This window comes from Panthera tigris, chromosome F2 (assembly GCF_018350195.1).
Source record: "Panthera tigris isolate Pti1 chromosome F2, P.tigris_Pti1_mat1.1, whole genome shotgun sequence".
Classification (NCBI taxonomy): domain Eukaryota; kingdom Metazoa; phylum Chordata; class Mammalia; order Carnivora; family Felidae; genus Panthera; species Panthera tigris.
Window position 1 is genome coordinate 17,871,494 of NC_056676.1, and position 22,910 is coordinate 17,894,403.

A 22,910-nucleotide genomic window follows, 5' to 3' on the forward strand; every position below is an offset into this window, starting at 1 on the left:
GTTTAAGTGACCTGCTTAGTCTTAAAAAACAGGTCATTTGAAACTGCACCTTTCTCTTACTACCCCTAACTCTGAGATTAAGACTAAGGGTCTGGTCACTTATGTTGCAAACTAGACCAGGCAAAAATGGCTTAGTTCTCCACATGCTTTTCTTGGTTTTCCTCAAAAGGTTAGCCAAAGGGCATTTCACCATGTCCCTCTAATTACATTTCACTGCTATAATAAAGTTACTTATATTGAACAAGTTAATAATTTTTGATACTTCATAAAAATAGTTTAAAAAATTATCTCACCTAGCCCCAGACCCACAAATTCATCAGGAGTCTGATCTTTTGTTCCAGTAAGAGATCCTTCTCTGCCCCGTACTGTTCCAGAAATGTATCGAGGTTTCACTCCAGTTCCTATAAGTTGTGCAAGCTCCAACTGACTGATGCACTTCAGAATCTTCATTACAACAACAAAAAAACTTTTTAAAATTCCATGTTAAAAATGTTTGCAAAAATACTTAAATATATGCAGCCAGGATTTAAATATAGGATATATTATAAATCATTATAAAAAGCTAAATAAACTTATCCTGAATGTACTAAATTAATGGTTCCCTAAACACTTAAACTTGCCAGAATATTTAACATTAAATTATTTTATAAACCAAATTGCAAACTTGAAAATAAAGTGCTTATACCTCATGCCATGAATTTCCTAAATAATTTCCATCTGTATGAGCCACTGTGATAAGTGTTTTTATTGTGTCAATGTTCTTCTGTTTCATTTCAGTAATACCAGAACTCACTGTAAGTAAGGTAAATCTTGCTAGTGCTTGGACATATGCATCTCTTTCCAGCTATAAAAAAGAAAAAAGTACACTCACATGGTTATTTAGTAAGTTTTAACTGACAAATCACATGCCTCAAACCACAGTGTTGTTTTTTTTAAGATGATAAATGAAGTAGAAAGGATGAATTTCTAAAATCTAAAGGCAATTAGAGATGGAGATGGGATGTCAAATCAAGATGAGATTTTAGTGATGACAAATGAATTCATACAGTAAGACAAATATTCATTGAGTACTTATGTGTCAAGTACTGTGTAGACTAGCAGAAACCAGGTTTATAAATTTGCCCATTCTTTCTCTACAGCTAGGCTGTGCTTTTTAAGACACAACATTCATAATTAAATGTGAAATGGGTTTAAAAAAAAAAAAGCAAGCGTTGGCTACAATTTATTATCAGACAAAGTATATAAATTACTAGAGGGGCCTGTCCTCATGAAAAACAAGTACTAGATACTTGGTTCCTGTTAAGACAACTTTTCTTAGGCTTAAATGAAATATATAAAAACATAAATATGAAAAAATATGATTCAATAAGTGTGAACATGCAACATATTTAAATAATATATTCAAATTAACATATAGAAATTCAAAGTCTTAGGAACTTTGTATATAGCTAATATTGTATAGAGAAAAAAACTGCAAACCGAAGTTATTTTGATGAATTCCAGACACATCAATATAGAACTACTCCTTCTGTCACAGCTTCTTGTAAACTTAAACATTACGATTCATTTAAATTCCATCATAAACTTGAAATTACTTTTTAGTAAGTCAGACATAAAAAAATAATTGCAACTATAGTCATGACATAAGTAATTTATGTTTCCCGGACTGGCTACAAAGGCGAAATTCTTTGTTACCTGAATGTTGAAAATGCATGCAATTCTGATTGCGCATCTTATACCTTCCAGGCAAAGAGAGGCTACTTCAGTATCATCACAATCTTGCAGACCCACACTAAACGCAGCCAGAAAAGGTGTCCAAGCCAACTAGAAAAATTAAAAATTTAAGGCGTATCATGAACATCAAGTGATAATTAAATTTTATGATAGGACTACATTAATATTTCTCAAAGCTTCAGAAAATAAATGATTTGATGAAGTTCTGGGGAAAAGAAACCAATGAGTTCCTGGGCATATTTTTTGGACAGCTTTCTTGGACAAAGGAGAAAAACTATGCAATGTTGCCTGGGCCTCAATAAGTGGTACAGCAGGACTATAAATTCAGTAGAAGGACCTTAGACATATTTTAAGCACAGCATCTATAAATTATTCACATCAACGGGAATTGCCAATATCCAGAAATGGTATTAGTTTTAACTTTACCTTCAGAACCTCTCTCTCTCTACAAGCTTTGTCGCCTGCAGCAATTCACAGACTGTTTATTTCTAAGCAGATCCTTTCAGTCATTTTCTCCTTGCAACAAGTACATTACTCTTCTTTCTTTTAACCTGCTCCCTGGACACCATTTAGACTTACTTTTTTTGTAGTCAAATATTTTACATTGAAACATCAGTGATATCTCTGGTTCCTAGTTGGGCAATACTTTAAAAATATTCAATATTTTTAGTTCAATAAAATATTTCATTATAGACTGTGAAAACCAACAAACACTTAATTTTACTAGTAACACTCAATACCTAGTAAAACTGTAATGTAAAATAAACAAAAAAGGACTACCTTTGGACTACTGAAAATTCTAATATCAAAACATGTATGTCTAATGTGAATATTTGTTGCTTTTAGTAAGTTCTAATGAAGCAAAACTATATAACCATAGAGATGAAAAAGATTTACATGACAACTGGAATTTTCAAAAGATCTAAGAAGTTTTTGTTTAAAAAAATTTTTTTTAATTAAAAAAATATTTATTTAGGGGTGCCTGGATGGCTCAGTTGGTTAAGTGGCCGACTTCGGCTCAGGTCATGATCTCGCGGTCCGTGAGTTCGAGCCCCGCGTCGGGCTCTGTGCTGACAGCTCAGAGCCTGGAGCCTGTTTCAGATTCTGTGTCTCCCTCACTCTGACCCTCCCCCGTTCATGCTCTGTCTCTCTCTGTCTCAAAAATAAGTAAATGTTTAAAAATATATATATATTTATTTAGAGAGAGTGAGAGAAAGAGTATGTGAGTGGGGGAGAGGGGCTGAGGGAGAGAGAAAGAGAATCTCAAGTAGGCTCCATACTCAGCACAGAGCATGATGGGGGGCTCAATCCCATGACCCTGGGACCATGACCTGAGCCAAAATCAAGAGCTGGATGCTCAACTGACTGAGCCACCCAGACACCCCAAGATCTAAAAAGTTTTTAAGATTATTAAAGAAAACAGGATTACCCAAAGCTGTGTTTGTAACATCAGAAAGTTTAGAAGTATATAATCCCTAAACAAAGGAACATAAACCTTAGTACCTAATTTCTAGTCCTAGTCCTAGCTTTGCCTCTCTGAACCTCACTATCGTCCTCTTCAATACCTGGACTGCCACTATAGAGAGATGCTTTAGGAAGCACATGAGGTGCAATACTTTTAAAATATGAAGTACCACATGGAAGTAATAAATTACACATTCTATTGTAAGTAAAGAAACAGCACATCTATTCAGAAACCTGTGTAATATTTTATACAAGAAGTATAAATGGTTCTAAAGCCAGTGAAAAATATGTTTAACTCCACCAGGAATTAAAGACAATGATTTCTCCTATCAAACTACCCCTAAATAATATCCAGGGGACATTGCAATTATTCATTCATAACTGTGTAATCCTTTGTAAACTACAATTTGGCAGTATGTAAAAAGATACTTAATATTTATATCCCTTAATATATCACATCCTAGAAACCTCTCATTCATTCCTCTACCCAGTCAATGCTTGTTTATTGAGCACTTACTACAAGCTAGGAATTGTGCAAGATATTGGGAAAAGTAAACAGAACAGTCCCTTACCTCAAGTCTAGTAAAGAGATAGATATTAAATTTTAAAATAAGTCAATGTATAAATACCAACTGTTAAAAATACAATAAAGGATAAGTATAGCACATTATTAAAAGGACCAAATTTGGAAGGGGCAGAGCAGGGCAGAACTCTCTGAGAAGGTAACATTTAAAGTGGAAACCACTTGGGCAAAGAAGGAAAGAGCATTCTACATAAAAGGCACAGCTTGTAAGAATGTTCTGAAGACAAAGTAATTTAGGACATTCTAGAAACTGATGTTATGTTAGTGTGACTGCAGCATAGCAAGAAATCTAGCAATGAGGCTGGAAAGGCAGGTGGAGCCAGAGGATGTTGTGGGTGCGTTAATTTCATCATGTATCATGCAAAGTCAGTGAAGGGTCTTAACAAGGCAACATTTCATTTTGTATTTTAAAATGATCAGTCTGGCCTCTGTAAATGGATAAGAGGAGCACAAAAATAGACATAAGAATACTAGTTAGGACATTATAATATTAAAGGTAAGAAATGAGGATGTCTGGAGAGGTTAATGGCAGTAGAAGTGTTGGTGAAAGGAAAGATTCTTAATTCTAGCTTAGAAGATGTTTGCATAAACTAGAACTAATCTAGAGCACAGATAATAAAAGCTATTTATGAAGAATTTTTAATGATATGGGGAAATACTATGTGAGAAACAGCAGACTATAAAATTCTGCACATAGTATGATCACAATTGTTCAAAGAAAGTAGTATATAAACATATTAACAGAAGTTTTTTCTGAGTGATAGAACTATGGCTGGTTCCTGCTCTTTTCATTCTCCACCTGCCCCCCAACCAAACACATCTGAGAAGAAAAAGAAGAGTGTAAGATTATTTAAAACAAAACGAGAAGCTGGTGTATACAATTTGTTTCATAGAAAGTGTTTCTTATATTTTAACATCATTTTCTACATTATTTCCAAAGATAAGGCTACTTATCTTTTATACTCCACTATTTAATACTGCCTCCCTAGCACCCCATCCTCTAATTCTTCATCAAGTTTCAGAAATAAAGTTATCCCATACACCTTGAAGTAAGAGTAGAATGATAAAACTTGAGAGCTAAAAGAAAGCACAGAAATCTTACAGTCCTCTTTTACTGCCCATGCATATGTGTCCTTAATGTCCGAAAAAGAACTCAAATTATGATCTTCAGCTTCCACAGGCAATCTTCCCACACTGTCTCACGAACTGGAATGTACTTGACCCCTTTTCCCTTTTCAAATTTGACTACACTCTCTACTTCCCTATAATCCTTAGTCACTGCTTACTTTGCAATTTGGAGAAAGGGTAGGAATATAGGACAGGAAAATGAAGAAGGAATAGGCAATCAAATTGTAAGGAACCAGTAGTATCATCCTTACTAGGTCAACCTATAAATGTAAATAATGCTTGTTTTTGTTCTCCACTTTACTCTCTGCGCTCCAGGCGTACTCAGAACCCACATAGGAGATCCTGGGCCAGAAGCTCAAGAAATTTTAGGTAACTCCAAAGGCTTAATTAAATAGATGTCATTTAACGAAAACCAGGCCAAGAATTAATGATCATTCTCTGAAATTTTTCTATTCTTATTTCTTAAGATCAAACATTTATTAATTACCATTAGTGTATACTTTTTCTCATTCTCTTTAAGAAAAAATTTTTATTTGCTGTATCGTAAATAACATTGCTTTTGCTTCCAGGTCCTCACTAATGGGCTAGAGATCACTATATTTCCTTAACTTAAAAACATGCTGAACAAAACTGTACATAAATGTATACTGCAATCAAAAGTTATTAGTAACTCTTGGGGCACCTGGGTGACTTAGTCAGTTAAGCATCTGATTCTTGATTTCGGCAGGTCATGATCTCATGGTTGGTGAGACTGAGCCCCACATCAGGCTCTGCCCTGACAGTGAGGAGCCTGCTTGGTATTCTACTCTCTTCCTCTCTCTATGCCTCTCTCGCACATTTGTCTCTCTTAAAATAAATACACATTAAAAAAAAAAAGTTATTAGAACTCTTACCTTAAACATAGGCCTCACATGCTCCAAATGTGTTGCACTTGTAAAAGGTGCCTGAACGTGGCTCACGGCTTCCATGAGTGCTTTTGCTGTCTTGGCCATCTGTTCCATTTCTAAGTTATACAGAAGTCTTCTTTGTTTTTCACTGGCTACATCTGAAACAACAAACACTATTAGCATTTAAAAAATAAATCATTTAAGAATGCTTTGATATTTTACTATAAAATAATAAATGCCACCAATTAATACTAATTAGATATAGTCTTAAAAAACCAGATACAAAAGGTCACATAAGGTGTGATTCCATTTATATGAAATATCCAGAGTAGGTAAATCCATAGAAATAGAAAGCAGACTGGTGGCAGCCAGAGGCGGGAGAGAGGGAGATAATGTGAAGTTTAATCTTAAACCTTCCGCATCTCCTTGAATCACCCCTACTTCCAGTTTCTGTTTATGTGTAACAATAAATGAAAAGACAGAACTGTGTTGCTTGTAGAGGAGGCAGGAAAAGACTGAGAGTTGAGGTCTGTCTGTTGGGGTTCCCTAAGCAGTCTCACTGACCTCCTAATCCATGCTGAGATTTACTACCACATTAATTGAGAAGTATGTATTAAATGCACACTAAATCATGAATATTATGTAGCATTTTCTTTGATCACTGGTCAGTGCTATCTTTATTCAGAATGTGGAAAAACATACAATCAGATCAGCAAACTGTATAATACTTTTCATTAGAGTAGTATCTGACTTACTCTAAACCAAGTGAAAAAAAACTTTTAGCAAACCGCATTTTTCCTCTGAACAATCAGAATTCAGTTGATTTGGATACTTACTTTGTTTACTTGATTTTGTAGGGATTGTTAGTTCTTTTGTTTCTTTCATTGATATCTTTTTTCCAGCTATCTCATTATAGATGGCTGACAGATACTCTTCAGGAAGGTCTTTACTGTCATTGATACCTCTATTCATCTTAATGTATTGTTCCTTTGTCATTTTATTTTTAACCTAGAAATGAAAAACCATTTTAATTCCTAAAACTCCTATTTTAAGAATTTGAATACTTTTAGAAGAGAATTTATAAATACTTTGAGGACAGGACAGGGCAAATATTCAGTGAAACATATTTAAATGAGAAAAGGAAGTCACCGAAAATGAAGGTAATGTAGAGAAGACCTATCCTGGCATATGCTATTAACCTTGCTGTGATGTGCACATATATAATTTGTAACAAGAAACAGGGAAATCGAATAATGAAATTATTTGGTTTTGCCCAAGGTTTAAGAGTTCTAGCTAGAGTCTTTTAAAAAAAAAAGGACCATGACAAGTATTAAAAGCATGGTATCAAAAAGATTCAAATCTTAGTGGGGGGGGGAGCAGAAATATGTTGTAAAGATTTAAAAGCTAATTTTACATAACAGTGGATACAAAGTAATAGCCGAATTTATTTAAATCAGATAACAGTTTCTTTGACTGACTCATTGTGGTAAATGAAGGTTAGGTGATCTGGGTCAAGTGTCCTCAGAACATTTTGTCTTGTTAAGAGTACTCTGACCAGGAATGTCTTACAGCATACCTTCATCAATCTGTGGAGTACAAGCTTGTAATTTGTAAGATGCAGCCCTGTCACCAAAGTTGAGAACTAGCACAACCAAAATGTTTTTATCTGGACAAAACCCAGAGAAATTACAGGCTGTGTTTGTTTGGTTCCAGACTACAGCAGTAAAGTGAATATTGCAATAAAGTGAGTCAAATTAATTTTTTGGTTTCCTAGTGCATACAAAAGTTATACTTACACTATACTATCGTCTATCAAGCATTATGTCTTACAAAAACAATGTACATATCTAAATTCAAAAATACTTTATTGCTAAAAAATGCTAACCATCATCTCAGCTTTCAACAAGTCATAATCACTGAACACAGATCACTGTAACAAATGTAATAATAAAGAAAAGTTTGATATATTGTGAGAATCACCAAAATGTGACAGACCCATGAAATAAGCAAATGCCGTTGGAAAAATGGTGCTGATAGACTTGCTTGATGCAGGGTTGCTACAGGCCTTCAATTTGTAAAAACACTATTACCTACAAAATGCAGTATATATATATATTTAAATATATATATATGTACACACAAATATATACACACACACACATATTTAATTAAATATATTCCTACCATCTCCCATGAAGAATTTAAGGCATTCTCAAGATAAGGCTCTTCCTGTAAATTTATAAGACACATAGAAAGCAAGCAAGTCCTAACTTTAAAAACTCATCTTGGGGCACCTGGATGGCTCAGCTGGTTAAGCATCCAACTTCGGCTCAGGTCATGATCTCACAGTTGGTGGGTTTGAGCCCAGCATCGGGCTCTGTGCTGACCACTCAGAGCCTGGAGCCTGCTTAGGATTCTGTGTCTCCTCTCTCTGCCCCTCCCCAAGTTGTGCACTTGCGCACATGCACGCTCTCTCTCAAAAATAAACAGTAAAAAAACAAACCAAAAAACCCTCATCTGAGTCAGCACCAAAAATAAATAAACAAACGAACGAACGAATGAAGGAAGTTTCACCTGAAGTTCTGATAAATACTAATTAACAATGACATAGGGTTACTAAAATAAAAGACCATATAAGTGCTGTCAGTAAGAGGCTAAAAAAGAGAAACATTACCTGGAAATCTTAAGCATGGCATGTTGTTTTTAGTATTGTACCAGAGACAAAAAGAAGTCTTGGTAAAAAATCTGAGGTAGCTGTATATTATGCTTGTGCATCTGGGTTGGGAGGTGGAAGTGGGAGTAGGGAATACACTAATTTCAGGTACCCCCAATAAAAATACACTGCTCAAACAGAACACAGTGGTATTCTGGAAGTAGGATAACACATAACCCTACTTTTCCTTTTCCTGCTTATCTTTTATGGAACACCCTACTCTTGACTTTTGTTTTCATGCACTTAAATTAAGCTGTGTTTAGTTTTAGTATCTAAATCCCTTATTACAATGTAGATTAATATACACTAAAAATTAAATGTGTTCTAAGTATGCCTCAAATTTTTAAAAAATTCATTGACTCACACAATATATAAAAGGTGGTCTAACTATAAATATTTTAGGTAAAAAAGGAACATAAATGACTTGTTTAAATATTTTAACTTTGAAAAACAACTAAGAATGAGAAGAATTAGTTTTAAGGAATTCCTTTAAAGTCACCTGTGTTCTTTAAAAATGGTGTCATTTGTTATAGTTCATGTGGTCCTGAATCAAATCATATGGGGTCATGATTATGGGTTCAATTTTTTTTTTTTAAGTTTATATATTTATTCGAGAGAGATGGAGACAGTGCGGGTGGGGGAGGGGCAGATGGAGAGAGAGAATCCCAAGCAAACTCCACGCTGCCAGCACAGAGCTCGATGTGGGGCTCAACTTCACAAAACTGTGAAATCATGAACTGAGCTGAAACAGAGATGCTTAACCAAGAGCCAGCGAGGCACCCCTAGTTCAGTTTTCTAATTGAAGTTTCCTTCACCGAAACTTATAAGCTGTTCTGTGGCTGCAGGCTGCATATAAGGACACGAGGTCAGCCAGCAGCAGTCTGACACAGTGCAGTTAACTACTGCCAGACCAGGACTCCACGCACATGCTCTACGAACACAAACGAGTGCCACGAAGACAGAACACTGTTCTCAAGATGTTTCCTAACGGATATGTGTTCAGAAATTTTTAACAATCTGGGTCCTATGAAAGAACATTGAAGGAAGTTTCAGTATTTCCTCAAAATACCTTACACAAGAATGTACATGTGACACAGATGCACAGAACACTGACAATTCATTTACAGAACCAAATTCTTTAAAAATATAACATTCTAAAAACAAATGGAGGTAGTATATTGGTTTGGACCAAAACACCAGACAGAAAACTGTGATATGAAGTTATCCAAATAGGTCAGTATCTGTAGACTGCCTTATAATAGGAAAAAAGTATGCTGCATAATAAAAACCGGAAAGTGAGCTTCTTTAACTATACTCCCAGCAATATAACAAAGGCAATTTTTAAATGACTAAAATATTAAATCACTTTTTAAGAAAGGTCTATATAAAATCAAGTAAATCGCTGGTAAATGCATAGCTGTTGAAGGTAACTCTGTATATAATTCCCATTCATACATTTGATACATATTTTCCATATAAGCCTTGCCTTAAACATCTCCAAACACACACACACACACACACACACACATACCCTATATTGCAAAATTTAATCTCAACCTTTAAATAAATTTTAATTTTTCTAATACCTCTTGGATTAGTAATAGTTTATTTCACTTCCTAAGAATAATAGATATCATTAGATGCCTATCCATAAGTACAAAGAAATTCTTGCAAATAGATAAATTTATGAAGATAATTTTCCCCAAAGATACTCAAAGCATGTTTTTGAAACTAAGCCTGAAATACCTAAAACTTATAAAAATAAAATTTTTTTTGCTAATGGGTATCAGAAATCAAGTGACAGTACCTTAATATTTAAGAAGGAACTACAAATTTTAAGAAACAAATGGAAGTTTGAACACTGCCTGGATATCTAATACTTTAAAATTATTGTTAATTTTTAGATGTAATGGTATTGTGGTTATTTTTAAATAGACTGTATGTCTTTCAGAGATATACACTGAAATAAATACAGATGAAATGATACCTGGGATTTACTTCAAAATGATCTGGGAGAGAGAGAAAGGATAAAAGTTGAATAAGACTGGCCGTAAGTCGGTAACTGGAAGCTGGTTGATAGGCACATGCAGGATTCCCATACTAATCACTCTGTTAAGTTTGAAATGTTTCAAAGAAAAAATGCCTATATACAGGGTTTTTCCATGTTGTAATAAGTATAGGCAGAAGAATATATGCATATTCTTACGATAAAATTTATCTTAAGCTTTATATAGCTGTCAATCATGGGACAAATATAGACTTATTTTGCAAATGTCTAAAAGTCTAATTAGAATTATTACCAGAAACTGCATTTGTAAATTGTACACTACACCGCATTAAATACTCCCATTGGGTGACGAGTTTCACTAAATAAGATTAAAATTTCAACTATTACTTACTGAATTCAAAAGAACGTAGTTAATGTGTACTATCTGTTACATGGAGCACATACCTGTGGACTGTGAAGATCTGTGGTCAGCATGATAATTGAGTAAGCCAAAACATAAGCAGTATCTGCACTAGCAAAAAGGGTTTGTCTGAAAAAATAAATGTATCATGTTATAAACTTTTATTGTTTTACACTTGCATTTAAATAAATCAAACCCCCTTACTTTTCTCTTTCAGGATTTATGTTTTAGCTCATACTACAATTTTTTTCGCGAAAACATCCATCACTTCTAAATTGGAGACAATCTAAATTCTGAGAGCAGGAGACAATGAATCTCCTGATGTTCCCTAGCATAGTGATAGCTGGCAACCCATAAGTGCCTGAATTTGAATCTTGCTTACCCTTGGTTGCATTCTAGGTATCTCGCAGCAAATTTTTCCATCAATCGATCAATTTTCTGAGCTTCCCCTGGAAGACGGAATCCTTCCAGAAACATACGAAGAGCTGAAACAAAGTCCTTTCCTGAAAAGTCGTGTTGGTCCACATATGCATACATGACTTCTTTGTTAAATTTATCATTATCTCCCAGGAACTCACCCACTTGAGTCTAAAGAACAAAAGATTAAAAAAAGGATACCCTAATGAAATGCTACATTTGCCACAGAGACATTTAAAAAGTAGAAAAATCTGTAAGATTCACAGGTTTTGTCTACAGGGTTAACTATTTCAAACATGAAGCTAAAAAGTTAAACACACTAAATGTGTTTATTAAAAAAATGATATTCGTTTGAGTTTAGAAAATTAAAAAGCAAAAATAAGAATACCTAGGTTATTTTTTAAGTTTTATTATATACATAGGGCATTTTGAAGGGAAAACAGTATGTAGCATTATGTAATTAAGGAATTTTACAGAAAAGGTTAGAATAAAAAAATGGTATTCTTACTGAGTCTAATCTTTCCTCTTGATGTAAGAATTGGGCTATATCTTCAGATGTAGTGCCAAGCATCCCTTGTTCTTGAAGGTACTGTATTCCTCTCTTTGGTTTCTTATTAAATCTAGATGATGTTAAAGTTAATAGAAACATTAGAAAATCTTTTGCATTTCCCTGAAAAGATCTTAAACTACCAGTAAATTAATTTTCTAATACCACTAGAAAATAGTTTACTCAACATAATCAATACATAAATATACAGAAATTATTACATTATACAAAGTTTTATTTTTCTTTTAAGAGTCTCAAGCAAAAGGCCATATTTATCAAAGATATGGACCAGTTCACAGACTATATGAGATAATATCAATTTGAGTAAGGATATAAATACTAAATGTCTCATGTTTTTAATATATATATTCACCTTGATGCTCAAGTAATTTTGGTTCATTCCACTTACACCCAGTGATTAATTCTAAGTTTCCTGCTTTTAAAGTAAAGAACTTGATTTTGGTGACTGTTTTAACCATGATCTGACATCATTATTTCCTTTATGAAAAAATTCCTACATAACCAACGCTTTCAAAGGCAAGTCCAAACCGACTAGACTGATACACAAAATCTTTCTCAACATAGCTCCAGTTCATCTCAACCCCTCTCACCCATCTACTCCCAAATACCCTATTCTCAATTCCTAAGCATAATGCATTTCTGCAGTCTATTTCCTCTACATGACCTTTACTTGTTCCATTCATTTTCTGTGGAACTCTCGTTCATGCTTAGAGATCCAGTTCAAATGTCACCTCCTTGTTTCCACATCATTTACTCTCTACTTTTATTGCACCACTAATTACTTTGGTCCCTCATCACCTGTCACCAGGGTACTACAATAGTTCTTAAATGGTCTTGCTAGCTTTGGTTCTGCTCTCATTCTAACCCATCTTTCAGGCTACTGGCAAAGACATCGTTCCAAAACAGAAATCTGATGCTGCGGCTACTATGACTAAAATCCTTCATACATAGTAAGCTAAAGCCAAGAACAAGACAAAAACTTGTTCCCATGGAAAATAAGGCCTTCTGTAATCTGGATCCAACTCAATGCTCTCATTTCATTTTCTGTGACTGCTACCCCAACCCTGCCTCTGCTATCCTGAACAGTAATCCTCAAATGTCCCTTTCCTCCGTGCTGCTGCACATGCCATTCTCTTTGTCTGAAATGTCCTCACCTGTTCTAATGACTCCTGTCAAGTCCTAATTCATACCATAAATTAAAATCAAACATTTTTCACTGAGATAAGCACAATCTCTGCCCTCTAGAAGCTCTCTTCCTAATAAAATAAACACGATTTTTAAAAATTGTAAAAGTGCAACAACTAATGTATTCACAAGGTAAGATAGCACAGAAGAGAAATGACTAACAGAGATGGTTGTGATATATTTCCTGGGGAGGGGACTGTGAAACTGGGCTTTGAAGAATGATTACACAGTTCATAAAGAGTAAGAAAAAAACATCCTAGAGAGGAAGGAGTCATACTAATACATGGACGCATAAAACAGCATGACGTTAGAATAAACAGCTCTGCATTGTTGGAAGGCTGAAATGAGATAAAGAAGTGGCAGGTGATGAAGCTTAGAGTCCAGCAGATCCATATCATGAAGGGTATTATATCCAATTATAAGAAACTGTGACTTTATTCTCTAAAAGCAGAAGTGGGGAGAAATAGAAGCTTACTTTTATTCAAGAGAGATCACTCTAGCTAAGTGTGAGAAAAGACTAGAGAATAAATAAGACCAAAGAAAGTAGGCCAATTAAAAGACTGCACTAGTCAAGGCAAGAAATGGTGATGGTTTGACTTGAGAGAACAATTGTGGGAGATGGAGAGAAGAGATAAATAGCACAGATACTTAGGAAGTAGAATCAACAGAATTTAATGACAGATTAGATCCAAGGGGAAAATCTAAGTAACTCCCAGAATTCTAGCTCACAAATTTAGTAGCCTGCTGGGGTTATTAGCCTAAATAAGAAATACAGAAACAGTAGTTTTCTGTTTGTCTTTTAGACAATCTAATCTACCAATATATTTTTGGTAGATGTATTAGGGAATTGATTATGGAGAGAACGGAGACTGATAAATTCGGTGATGGACAATACTGAATGTGAGAAGCTAAACAGTATCCAACAGAGTTGTCCAACAGGTAATTACAGACATGATTCTGGACTTCCGTAGAGGTATTTATGTTAAAAGTAATAGTTGGGAGCGGTGACACGCTAGCACATACAAAGTGAATCATGAAAAAGAGTACGATCACCTAGGAGAAATTACAAAATAAGAAAAGAACTGAGGGACAGAACTCTGGAAATGTTAAGCTGTATTCAGGAGATAAACAGCCCATAACAAGACTGAGATGACAAGGGTCAAAATGGTAGGAGGAACAGGACAGAGTGGTGCCACAAACAGTCATGGAAGAGTGTAATGGGAGCACAGTGACATGAAAGCATTCTCATAAAAGTATGAAGCAGAGATCAAGTCCAGGGGCTGAAAGCAGTAGAGACTAAGGAGACCACTCTGAAGTCCTGTCATGACTCCCTCTCACTCCCAAGTACCACAAACAGAGCTACCATACCTTGGCAGCACTTTGTCTACTATTATAGACTGGACAGAGTACTATTCAAAAAAAAAAACTATTTTGCTCATATTATATACACTGTACTCTTAAATACAAGACCCAGTGCCTTCATGGTTCTTGGCACACAGTCCCAAACACCAAATATATGTTTGCAGAGTAACCAGAATTTCAATATGAATGTCTAATTATACATACTAGACCTTGAGTCCCTCAGAAGCCCTGTCTGTTTCATTCATCAAGTTTCCCTAGGACCTTGCATAATGTCAGGAACAGATGGGACTTTGATAAATATTGACTGAAAAACTGGAATGAGTGAAGTATTAGTGGCTATTTCCTGAGGCAATTTTGCAAGATTTTATAATTTTATCACCAAAACATGTGCATGCATTTTGTCAACTTTTTTATATTAATGATTAAAAAAATGGAAACTTGAACATTCACCAAAAGGCACTGCTTAAGAGTTAGGAAGAAATGCTTTCCAGTAGAAGGAGCAAACCATGTAAATGTACACGGGAATTTTTAACAGTTTATAAGTAGCTAGATTCATGGAGAAATGCCAGCAACTTCATTTTTCCTCACAGCTTCTCTTTGAAAGAGATGGGCAATTACAGGGAATAAAAGCAGCATGGTACTACTTAGACAGGAAACAGTCCAGGAGCAGGCTTATGCCATAAAGCTTAGTGGGAAAACAGACTTCCCAAGATCTGGGTCTGGTAGAGTAGCCAGGTTGGAAATGGAAGTTATCACCTAATCAACATATAAAAATGACATTGATAACAAGGGATCAATAACAAGAGTAGCACATTTGTAGGGGTGCCGGGGTGGCTCAGTCGGTTTAGGGTCCAACTCTTGATTTCGGCTCAGATTGTGATCTTGCAGTTCATGGGACTGAGCCCTATGTCAGGCTCCACGCTGACAGCACGAAGTCTGCTTGAGATTCTCTCTCTCTGTCTCTCCCCCACTCATTCTCTCTTTCTCTCTCTCAAAAGAAATAAATTTAAAAAAAGAAAGCAAATTTGTAACTCAACTGGAGAAAATATAAAACCTATAAAGGAGAATGCTAGCTAGCGATTAGAAGTGTCATACTATAAATTTTTTGACCTGTCATCTGCTTAGGAAATATAATGGGGATTTTATAATTGAGCTACTAATTGAACAATGCAAAACTACATAGATGATATACTAATCAACAGCATATAATATACACTGCAAAATTAATTTAACGTGCGCTATAAGGGTCTGTTGGGCTAGACGACAATAAACAAGGAGAGCTGAATAAGGAGCCACCAAAAGTCTTGAATGTAGGAGAACTATGCCCAGTTTTAGTCAATGAAAGGTGATAATGAGAAGGGAACAGAAATAATCTGAAGATGTAGACAAACCCAGGGAAAGGGTGATGCTGTACTAGCAGAAGGATATTCAATAACGTTTCTCCTTAAAATTGGACACTCACAAATCTATTCCTTGTTCTATTATTTCTTTTTGTTGCTTTAGGACTTCAAACTGTTCTGGATTATCAGTGCCAGACATCTGTGTACTGTAGCTGCCTATTCCTGATGATGATGTTGACTCCAGGGAATTTAAACTTCCGTATCTGTTTATTGTCTCAGGGTGTTTGATTTCATTCGTCTCTTGTTCTAAGGGTTTTTCCTGACCTGTAAGTAGAAAGACTGATACAGTAAATCATTCTTTCAAAGAAAAAAAATGTAAAAGGTTAAAAAAAAAATTGTCAAGTAAGGCAAGATATTTTAATGCTTCTTAGATAATTATGCAATACAAACAATTAGGTGCCATCCCAGACAATATACTTTGATACTAAAACACACTGCAATTAGTATCTGTGTAATTTGCACCATTAAAAGTTCTTTTTGTAGTTGCAGTGCTAAGTATCCACTGCGTTTCTGCTCTCAGCTCATGCCACAGAAGGAATAGTTTCCCCTCAAAGGACTGCTGACTGATGTAATACTAGGGTAGACCTGCAGCATGAGTTTTTCTCCTAGTAAGGGTAAATGCCAAACACAGATGAACAAATCAATCTTAAAACATCTTGGCTTGTATAGGTTTCTTCTATAATTATCTTTTACGTAAGTTGCATAAATATTCTTCACTTTAATGTGGTATTTAAAGTATTTCAAGGAAGACTTAGAAAGAAAAAGTTTGGACAACTAAGTTGGAAATACATAATTCTAAAGCTCATATTGAACTCATACAGAATGCTTCTTTATCAGCTGAATGAGCAAAGAGGTCACGAAACTGGTCTAATGGCAACTGGAATTATCCTCTCGCAAGTATCATTTACTTGAAATGACAAAGAATTATAACTCAAAATGCCACCTTACCAAGAGTTGTCTGAGAGTTGGGATTCACATACTGATCCTTACTCCATTCAACCATACACTTCAAAATCGACACTAAGCATTCTAAGCCTTTTTTCCTCAGGCTCAGTTCCTACGAAATAATTCATAAAAAGAATAAAACAAAAAGCTCTTTAAAGGAAAACACATAGCTCTTCCTTGGCCAAGTTTAAATTTGAAAGTGCTTTTAAAGTTCTTACCTGAACATTACTCATACCAAGTTCTTGACTGCCCCGTCCTTGAGCAATTTTTGATAGATCATTTACTAGTCTTTCAAATATATTTGCTGCATTTAAGTCACAGTCATAGTTTACATAAATATCCACTACACTCTGAGCATCTGTAACAATATATTATGTTTAACAAGAAGCATCTAGTATAGGAGTATAGTAAATATCTCTTAATAAGAAAAGATAATAAAGAAGGATAATTTCAAATACCTGCACAGATCCTTGTCAATGTCTGAATAACCATCCATTTGTGGTCAAATGAGCTGGTAGAAGTTTCCAAAATGTATAGGAAAATTTCTTTAAAGAACACCTGTGATTAGGGAAAAACTTCTGTTTAAAATAGTGTTTATAATTCATATATATGATCACTTTTTAAATATCCCAAAGCTATAGAGCAGAGATTATGACCCAGGCTCCTCTGGAGTCCTTTTGAGTAGTCCTTGTAGTAGGAGCACTGCACTTCACAATATTTTGTTTGCTATCACACAGCCACTACAAAAGAAATCTGCAAAGATCTGGAGCTCCTCTGCATGATAATTTCATGAACACATTTATAAAACCAATGTTTCATACTTCACTGTTTAATCCCCCAAAGAGTATAAATTATATTCTGTTCATCAGTTATGTTTTACAGACATCATAGTACCAGGTGTTTAATTTTCCTAGATTTAAATGTACCTAATGTTCTAACCCACACAATAAAAATAATGTCTTACACTATGGTATTTTTTTACAATTACTCTTTTGGGGCGCCTGGGTGGCTCAGTCACCTATTAAGCCTCCAACTCTTGATTTCAGCTCTGGTTACAATCTAACAGTTTGTGAGTTCCAACTCTTCCTCAGGCTCCACACAGACAGTGTAAAGCCTGCTTGGGATTCTCTCTCTGCCTCTCCCCCGCTTACGCACACATCCGCACTCTCTCTCTCAAAATAAGTAAATTTAAATTATAATTACTCTCATGGTGGAAATCTCTACTGTCTGTAAACAAATTATTTTTCAGTATTTTTTACCCCAAATAATGTCAAATACAATAAGTTAATCAACCTAATTAAACAAATTATGATTTAAGAGCTAAGAAAGAATTTTTAGATTCAAATTTATTTTGGAAAAATGACTGATTTAAGAGGGGATAACAAAACAAAACGAAACAAAACACCAGAAGTCACATATTAACCTTTGTGAAGGTTATGTGCTCCAGAAATTCATACTGATAACATGAGGTGACTAACATCTTCTCCCTCCTAATTGGGTGAGGTACCAACTGAGGTAGCCCAAAAGAAATGTGCTTTTCTTTCACAAAATCCAATACATTTCTATTACTTCCTTAATGTCACCACCATTTCCTGTAAGACCATAACTTTTTAAGAAGGAGGGACTGGGTCTTTCTTGCTGAGTACTGTGTCCACACTGCAAGGCATAAAGTAGGCAACCAATAAATACTTACATAGAACATACAAAATGTATGTTAATTGACTATTTATGTTATCGGTAAAGCTTCCAGTCAACAGTAGGCTATTAGTAGGTAATTTTGGGGGTAGTCAGAAATTTAACGTGGATTTTTTGCTATGCAGGAGGTGTCGCTAGCCCTGTTTCGTTCAAGGGTTAACTGTATACAGAATCCAAAAACAGAATACACATTCTTCTTAAATGCACGTGGAACACTCTCCAGGACAAATCACATGTCAAACCACAAAACAAGTCTCAAAAATTCAAGAAGAGTGAAATCATAGCAAACATCTTTTTCAACCACAAATGTTTAAAATTAGAAATTACAAGAAGAAAAATGGAAAAACTACAAATATGTGGAGATTAAACAACACATTACTGATCAACTGGGTCATAACTACCTAAAGAAAAAAGAAAACAAATACAACACCCCAAATTCTGTATGATGCAGCAAAAGTGGTTCTAAGAGGGGAATCACAGCAATACAAGCCTAAAGCCTACTTCAAGAAACCAGAGAAATCTCAATTAAACAGCTTAACTTTACACCTTAGGGAATTAGAAAAAGAAGAATACATGGAACCTAAACTCAGTAGAAGGAAGGAAATAGTAAAGATCAGAGTAAAAAATAATAAATATGGACTAAAAAGACAATAGAAAAGATCAATAAACAATCAGCTGATTCTTTGAAAAGATAAACAAATTGACAAACCTTCAGGTAGACTGACCAAGAAAAAAAGAGACAGGGCTCAAATAAAATCAGAAATGAAACAGTAGGTTACAACTGATTTCACCGATATAAAAAGATCACAGAAGACTACTATGAACAATTATATACCAGCAAATGGGACAACTAGAGGAAATGGATAAATTCCTAGAAACACACAATCTTCCAAGACTGAATCAGGAAGAAATAGAAAATCTGAATAGACCAATTACTAGAAAGGAGACTGAATCAGTAATCAGTCCCTTCAATCACTGGTGTTGGGCAAACTGGACAGCTGTATGCGAAATGATGAAATTGAACCACTATCTTACATCATATGCAAAATTAACTCAAAATGATTAAAGACTTGAAGGTAAGACCTTTAACCATAAAACTCCTAGAAGAAAACATAGGTGGTAAGCTTCTTGACATCAATCTTGGTGATGTCTTTTTGGATCTGATTCTAAAGGCAAGGGAAACAAAAGCATTAAATTAAACAAATGGGACTATATCAAACTAAACAGCTTCTGCACAGTGAAGAAACCACTGTTATTGAATGGAAGAAGACATTTGCAAACCATATATTTAATAAGGGGTTAATATCTAACACATATAAAGAACTTACACAACTCAATAGCAAAAAACAAAACAAAACAAAACAAAAAACAAAACAAAAACCCAACCAATTAAAAACTGGGCAGAGGATAAAAACAGACATTTTTCCAAAGGAGACATACAGATGGCCAACAGGCACAATGAAAAGATGCTCAATCAGGGAAATGCAGGGGCACCTGGGTGGTTCAGTAGGTTAAGCATCCAACTTCAGCTCAGGTCATGATCTCACAGTTAGTGAGTTCGAGCCGCGGATCAGGCTCTGTGTTGACAACTCAGAGCCTGAAGCCTGCTTCGGATTCTGTGTCTCCCTCTCTCTCTGCCCCTTTCCCACTCATGCTTTGTCTCTCTTCCTCTCTCAAAAATAAGCAAACATGAAATATATATAAATACATACATACACATACATATTCATATAAATATATAAATGTATGTATATACCTGGGAAATGCAAATCAAAACCACAACAAGAAACCACCTTAAACCTATCAGAACATCTATTATCCAAAAGATAAGAAATAACAAGTGTTGGCAAGGATGTAGAGAAAAGGGAACTCTTGTACAGTTTACAATGTAGCACAGCTACTATTGAAAACAGTATGGAGGTTCTTCAAAAGATTAAAAGTAGAGCTACAATATAATCCATCAATTCCACTAATGGATATCTCTACAAAGAAATGAAAACACTAATTTGAAAAGATAGATGATCCCTATGTTTACTGCAGCATTATTTACAATAGACAAGATACAGGAACAATCTCCAAGTCTACTGGTAGATGAATGGATAAGGAAGATAGGATATTTATGTACAATGGAACACTACTCAGTCATATAAAACAAATCTTGTTATCTGCAACAACATGGATGAATCTTGTGGGTATTATGCTAAATGAAATAAGACAGAGAAAGACAAATACTGCATGATTTCACTTACATGTGGAGTCCAAAAAACAAAAAAACAAACAAAAGGAAACAAAGCCCCTGACTCCTAGATAAAGAAAACAGACTGGAGGCTGACAGAGGGATGAAGATGTGGAGGTGCAAAACAGGTCCAGGGCATTAAGAGGTGTAAATTTTCAGTTATAAAATAAGTCTTGGGGATGTAATACCAAGTATGGGGAATATAGTTATAATTTTGTATTAACTTTGTAAGGTAATAGATGGTAACTAGATTTATTACAGTGACCATCCTGCAATGTACACAAATGCTGAATCACTATGTTGTACACCTGATACTAATATTGTCAATTATATTCAACAAACAAATACATAAAAAAAGTTTGGAACTCTCCAATTTATGGAATAAATAAAACCACCAGATTCGGAGAAAGAGGAAAATGAAAACTTTAGCTACTCTCTATGGATTATCAAACTGTACTAATAAGCAACAGCCTTCAATTGTATTTAAGACACCATGCTTATCAACAGGGGCTCTAGAAAAACCAAACTTAAAAAAAAAAAAAGATTTAAAGAGCACCTATAACATAACGTATGTAGAGTAACAGTACTATCATAAACACTTTGTCTGCAAATAGATATTTTCTTGAAAAGTTGTGCATAAACTATTTTCTGATTTTCTGATATAAACATGTAAGTTAATGTCCATAGAAAAATCACATTACAGAAACTCTGAAGTGTATATTCTCATAAAATGAATATTCATGTAATAACAATTTCAACACTGCTTTGCAAATTTAGGTTTTCATATGTTGGCTTTGTTTTCTCCAACTAGAATACAGCTTATCAAGCATTTGAGCATGTTTAGTATTTTCAAAAACAGATTTACATTTATCTTGTCTGATCCTCAATCTCCCCATAAGGGACAATGGAGAGTAAAATAAATGTAATCTCTTTAAATATACAGAACAGTATTAAAACAATTTTGTAATGAGAATCTACCATCGGAGGAGAAAGGAAATTTTTACTAGTAGTATTTCCTTTTAAATTTGTGCTTCCAAAAATTTTATATATTGAATAAATCTGCATTTAATTTGCATTTAATCTACAAAAATAGTAATCCCAATTTAAATGATTTTTGTGATACCTGGTTCCCTATGAATTTATATTTCACAGTCGTCTAAACAGTACTTTAAAAAGTTGCATTCAAAAATCTCTAAGTAAATGAATACAGTCTTTCAAAATAATCTAATGGCAATCCAAATGCTTCATCATCAAATGAAAGACTTTTGGGTTAGTATGGAAGCAAAAGTTCCTAAAGTTGGGTTTTTTTTAATCTCCTTCATTTGTAGTTCCTGAAGATAATGGGAAAAAACTATCAAAAATAGCAAGTACTCCTACCTAGTTAAATGCCTTCCGTTATTTTAACAGATATAAGACAAACTAAAATTTGGCAATATATATGTACCAGAAATTATTTCCTGTCCAAAATTTGGCCCCAATATAAAAACTTTTCACTTAAAATATCAAGGCTTTATTCAGTCTTATTCCCATAATATCCTATGTGAATTTTAATAGATACTGTAGATTAGTAATAAAGTGTGATTGTTTTAACCATCTCAAATCTCTGGGAAAATGATAATGTATCTGTTCTGTGAGCTAATGAATTATCAATCTTTAGTTAAGACTAAGTATAAAATTTATAAGAATTATAAATAAGTAAAAGGTACTGGGGGATACAGGCTTCTAGTTATGGAATAGATAAATCACGGTAATGAAAAGTATAGTCAGTGGCATTTTAATAGCATTGTATGGTGACAGATGCCAGCTACACTTGTGGTGAGCAGAGCATAATGTACAGAGTTGTCAGATCACTATGTCGTACACCGTACAGAGTTGTCAGATCACTATGTCGTACACCTGAAACAAATGTAACATTGTGCGCCAACTATACTTCAGTTTTAAAAAATTGTAACAATTAAAATGTAACCTGCCTATCAAACACATAGTTGAAAGCTAACTAGCATAAAAGCGAGGGTTTCTAAAATGTATAATGTCCCAACCAAGACAATATAATAACAACTGGTAAATGGAAACAAGCACCAATTAAGTCCAGTAAAACATAAATACCATTTTTAAATATTCAATTATTTGAAAGTGAAAACAAAAGATCACGAACTGATACACCTGCATTATATGTGCAGCCATG

General features: G+C 34.5%; 1 protein-coding gene across 2 annotated transcripts in view; it reads right to left on the minus strand.

The window, feature by feature from the left end:
- The window catches only part of ARFGEF1 (ADP ribosylation factor guanine nucleotide exchange factor 1), a 148,702-nt gene that overhangs the window by 39,857 nt on the left and 85,935 nt on the right, over window positions 1-22,910 (minus strand). For both annotated transcript variants that reach the window (XM_042973206.1, XM_042973207.1), the window contains 12 exons: window positions 17,253-17,352; window positions 17,013-17,152; window positions 16,798-16,906; window positions 15,912-16,113; window positions 11,843-11,954; window positions 11,300-11,505; window positions 10,962-11,046; window positions 6,633-6,804; window positions 5,803-5,954; window positions 1,696-1,824; window positions 686-844; window positions 294-444 (listed from right to left, as the gene is read on the minus strand). In XM_042973206.1, the coding sequence (XP_042829140.1) occupies window positions 294-444; window positions 686-844; window positions 1,696-1,824; window positions 5,803-5,954; window positions 6,633-6,804; window positions 10,962-11,046; window positions 11,300-11,505; window positions 11,843-11,954; window positions 15,912-16,113; window positions 16,798-16,906; window positions 17,013-17,152; window positions 17,253-17,352 (1,717 nt within the window). The remainder of the gene's footprint in view (window positions 1-293; window positions 445-685; window positions 845-1,695; window positions 1,825-5,802; window positions 5,955-6,632; window positions 6,805-10,961; window positions 11,047-11,299; window positions 11,506-11,842; window positions 11,955-15,911; window positions 16,114-16,797; window positions 16,907-17,012; window positions 17,153-17,252; window positions 17,353-22,910) is intronic.